This window comes from Cephus cinctus, unplaced genomic scaffold (assembly GCF_000341935.2).
Source record: "Cephus cinctus unplaced genomic scaffold, Ccin1 Ccin1_scaffold0330, whole genome shotgun sequence".
Taxonomy (NCBI): Eukaryota; Metazoa; Arthropoda; class Insecta; order Hymenoptera; family Cephidae; genus Cephus; species Cephus cinctus.
The window spans coordinates 1,338,787-1,343,440 of record NW_014333027.1 but is presented as its reverse complement, the minus strand read 5'-3'; the positions used below and the strand labels follow the sequence as shown (position 1 = coordinate 1,343,440).

At 48.3% G+C, this 4,654-nt stretch overlaps 1 protein-coding gene across 6 annotated transcripts in view; it reads right to left on the bottom strand.

Moving 5' to 3' along the window:
* Nucleotides 1-3,815, bottom strand: part of LOC107266918 (optomotor-blind protein) — a 52,860-nt gene extending 49,045 nt beyond the window's left edge. For 5 of the 6 annotated variants that reach the window (XM_015737949.2, XM_015737952.2, XM_015737950.2 and 2 more), the window contains exon 1: nucleotides 1,532-3,815. In XM_015737949.2, the coding sequence (XP_015593435.1) occupies nucleotides 1,532-2,225 (694 nt within the window). In that variant the 5' untranslated portion in view covers nucleotides 2,226-3,815. The remainder of the gene's footprint in view (nucleotides 1-1,531) is intronic. The other variant, XM_025083813.1, reaches the window with a different exon arrangement.
* Nucleotides 3,816-4,654: the final 839 nt, after the last annotated feature.

Below are 4,654 nucleotides of genomic sequence, written 5' to 3'. Positions count from 1 at the left end.
CCCCGTCCGCCAATATATCTACATAGCTACTTCCGTTTTTTCTTCAACGTGCCACAAGAATTATGCACTTGCGAATTTCGAATGCAAGAAGCGTCAGTCATGCCCTTGGCAAGATTAATCACTGCTGCTGAGACTAGGCTTCGAGTTGGCCGGTAGCCTAGCCAAGAGAAGAAATATCGTCGGCAGACATCGGTACACTGGTCTTACGCATGCTACGCACTTTTTCATAGACGTGAAACGGTGTGTATTTATATATCTAGACGTATTGAGAACGCGTGGATAAGAATCTATAGCGTGTAGAAATTTTCCTATTTACCTTTCTGGCCACAGATCTACTGCACGTGTCGCGACCCCGGGCGATTTACTTGCCCGACTGTGTACAGTCGATATAACTGACGTTCCGGCAGACCGTCAGTGAAATATTGAATGTTACTATTTGATTTTGAAATTATCAACACTCTATATTCCTGTTGAATTCTGTTTCGCACGGTAGATCACAGCGAGTGTCCTTAAGCTGCTACTCGGATTAATTAGCTTTGGGGGCATAGTAGTGCTAAGAGTAACGGTAGTAAACAGTTCTGTAGTACCGTAGAAATGCCTTAGTTCGATTCAGTACTTTGGACCGGAAACCTCGAAATTCTAATCGAGACAGCTGGAAGTTGGCATTGGACAGAGGAGCCGCATAGGAATTTGCATGAGAATTTGTAGCCGAGGAAATTTTATCGGCTGCTAAATAATTGGCCATTCACGCCCTACGAATTGGTATGCTTCGACGAAGACGACGTGCTATGTCGTAAATGATTGTTTTTGTGTTTTTTGTTCAATCGGTCGATATTTGAATTAATATTTTTTTTTTAAATAATAACCAACGCTCTTGAAATTCGTGAATGGGGGTATATTACACCGATTATATTATTTAGTATCATGCGCGAGAGAAGTCGGATACTAACGAGTCAATTCGACGTAACGAAATCCCCTGAATATAATCAGCCAAAAGTAAACCGCAAAACCACCTATCCTCGAGTTGGGCTACGTCAAAACCTAACCTGACCTGAAAGTGAAGTAGCAGTACCTCTCTGCCTAACCCAACCTTTCTAACGATCCTCGTCGCCGCAACGAGTCCCGCAAGTTTCTTGGAGATTCGTCGAGTCGCCGACTACGTCGTCGTCTAGTGTTACGTGAAATCCGCGAATTCCCTGGTAAACCGATCGTAATACACGTATGCTACATGGCCATACACGTCTGCATAGGGATACGTGTGTGATCCGTGGTATAAGGTACACACAGTCCTGGAATCCGCAAGGAGGATTCCTCCTGTCACTCTTACCGACTCTACCGAAAGGTCTAAGGATTCCCAATGCGTGTACTTGGAAATTTTAGTCTCTACAGCCGACCACAACAAACTGTCCCTATATAGATTACGTGTCCAAGCGAAAATAATAATGTCTCGTGCACTTAGGAATCCTAAGTGACGTGGTGGAAGATCCTTAAGGGATGATCTAGGTGCGATGACTAATAATCGTAACCTCACCGGGTGGCGTTATACCGTGAGTAAGATGAGAATGATGATGCTGCCCAGCTAGTATGCTCTTCGCCTGAAGATGATGAGCAGCGGTAGGTCCTGGCGAGCTGGTCGGCGGTAGATGTGCCCCAGGGTTGTAAAAGCCGGCAGCGGCCAGAGCCGCAGCGCTGAAGTAGCTGGCCGCGGTGACCGCCGAGGATGGATGCGAGAGTTCCCTTTGACTTGGTAACGGCGGCGGCGTTTCCGGCGCCGCGGCCGGACTGCCGGGTCCACCGGGAGGCGGCGACGCGCTCCCTTGAGACGAGGAGCCACCTAAGACCGGTGGATGCGTGCCGGCGGCTGTCAGGAGGGACGATACGCTGAAGTCCGTTGGCCTGGGTGCCGCCGGTGCCGGCAAGTGGCTGCCCAGGTGGACACCCGGGTTCGTCGTCGTGCTCGAGATCGAGCTCGAGAAGGGTGAGTGCTGATTCAGAGCCGTTGCTGGTGCGGGGTACGCCATCCCAGGCCCCGCGGCCTCACTCCTGAGCCCCGTCTTGGCACCCTCGACCACGTTAGCCTCCAATTCTCTTGCTTGACCCTCGACCTCCTTCGCGGAATCCTCCAGCTCCGACTCCTCCTCCTCCGGCTGCCGGGTTCGCTGCAGTGGTAGCGGAGTGCTGGCGCAGTGGGTACCCCTGCACGCCGTGTCTTGTTCGAATCTCATCGAGATGGCGAGTGTGCCGAGTCAAGCGAGATTCCTCTTCGAGTGACTCAAGAAAGCAAAGAGCCTGGCGAAGCTGCGGCTCTTTTTACTTCTTTGCTGTCTCTATTTGTTCCCTTGGACTCCTTCCGTTGGAGCTTGTTGTTGCGTTGGCTCTTTATGCTTTTAATTCGGGCTTGCTCCTGGCTTGGGATTTGTTATTGTGACCTGTCACGCGGTGAAGGTTGCTTTACAAGAGCGGCTGTACTCTTTAGCAGGACCAGAGGAGAGACGCTGTGGTCCTCCTCGATGTCCCGGACATTATCCTTGGACTGCCGATACGCACTTGACTTGTTTTTTTTTTACTTCAATTTTTGTTCACCTTATCAAGCAGGAAGACAGTCTCGTCACGATTATCACTCACATTATAACGAAATTGTTCGCGTGACGCGCTCTTCTTTTCTCGAATATCTTTCACTTGTTAGTTCTTGGGCATTGTCGATGATAAGGAAGATCCTCTTCCTTGCGATATCTCCCGCGAAGGAGTTACGGATTCTGTTCTCTTCATGAGAATGTATTCCATTGGAGGAGCTGACACTCCACCGATGCTCTTTCGCCTTACGTAATTTCGACTGATCAAAATTCCCGCGAATTTCGCACACTCTCGAATCGTATTATCCTGTCATTAAGCAAATATCTTGCCGGAGACACTGCGGACACAATTTAAAGTTAGGTTAATGAGCGTTCACAGGGAAACAGGCCCATTGACCTATGGGCCAGTCGAATCGAGTGATTCGCGCACAATTCTTCACGGCCTCGGGCCCATGTAAATCTTTAATATCAGAGTCACTTCCATGTCAAAATCTTCACAATGGTCACACACATATCCGTATATACCCAACCCAAGTAGCCGTCGCTCACCGTTCTTTTTTTCTTTCTCACGCGACCAAAAATCACGATTATTCCTCAGGCCCAATTTGCACAATCCCAACTTTCTCTGGCACTGAGATAAGTGACAGCAACAAATCCCGTGGCCAACTGGATACCTCTATATCACTAACAATCCCGATTAGCAATACCTCGATACTTCCAGTGCTTACGATACATGAACAAAATTTCTTCGAGAGTCACGAATATCCCGACGCGATACTTTATGTTGCGCTACTACGCCTGACGTTGCGAACCAAGTGAAATACGTCTGCCGTCGGCAGCGGCTCACTATTTGTACACGAATACTAGGATTTAGCCCGCTCTCGTACCGCGGCCGGTCATGTATTATTCCCGTGAGGACTGTGACCGGTGAATACTTTTTCTTCACGGCGAGCAGAAGGCTTCGTTTCGCCGACTTGTTTACAGGGGCCCGGCGCAGGCTTTTTCTCTCTAGATACGTTCGTAGTCGCTTCACAGCCAGTACGTGGAAGTTTTCACGAGCGCGGCTCTAAGCCGAAGGTGTTACTTGGGTGGCGCCGCGATGGTCACTGAGCAGCGCTAGGATTGACACCTCCTCTGGGGCTCACCCCCACACCTACGGAGGTGTTAGTGTGCTAAAGTCCCGCGACTATAGTGTGTGAGGAGCCGTGCAACGGACACGGGAGGCGTGAATGCTGGAGGGCAGCGACGCGACGACTGAAACCGTTGGGGCTCCTCCCTTCCCCTGCTTCGTCTTCCAGGGTGGGGATCATTTCAGAATCCGTCTACAGTGGTGGGGAGACTCTTGGACTCCCCTCCACGGTGTCTGGCGATAATGAGCTAGCGCGTTGCTGATTGGCCTTCCCCCACCAATCCGAGGGAGCATTCGATGCGACGCCTTTTCCGACGCTGCTCTTCACTAAGGACGCGCGTCCCCCTTCGTCTTCCGGTACAGCAACCCTGTTGCCAACCTTCCCTTATGGGGTGCGTCTATATATATATATATATATATCGAAACCACTAGAAGCTTTCTTGAGATTCCTCCTGCCTATGTGTTTGTATGGGTGTACAGTGATGTATCAGGGTGAAACTACCCTGGCCTTTAGTCACGAAACCTGGACTTAAGGGTGTTAACAGCGAGTACGTCCATTAACACCACCCTTGGAGGCTTTACCGTTTGGCATTGAGAAAAACCCGCGAATCTTTTTATATTTTTACCCTCGTACTCTGGATATTCCTAATATCAATTTTTCCCTGGATTCCTTGGTACTGATACGAGGATACCCCTCTCGTATTTCACGTCGATATCATCCATCCCCTTAAGTACATAATACGTCTATATAAAATTTTGAATAATCGTACCAAAATATTCATCCGAAACCCTCGCTCAAAATCTATCCTTAATCTCGTACCAAAATGAATGAAAAATAAAGAAAATTGTGTCAAAACAAAATTTATTAAAAAAATGTACTAATTTTCTTATCTCAAATATATGTATATATATATATATATATATATATATATATATATATATATATATATAT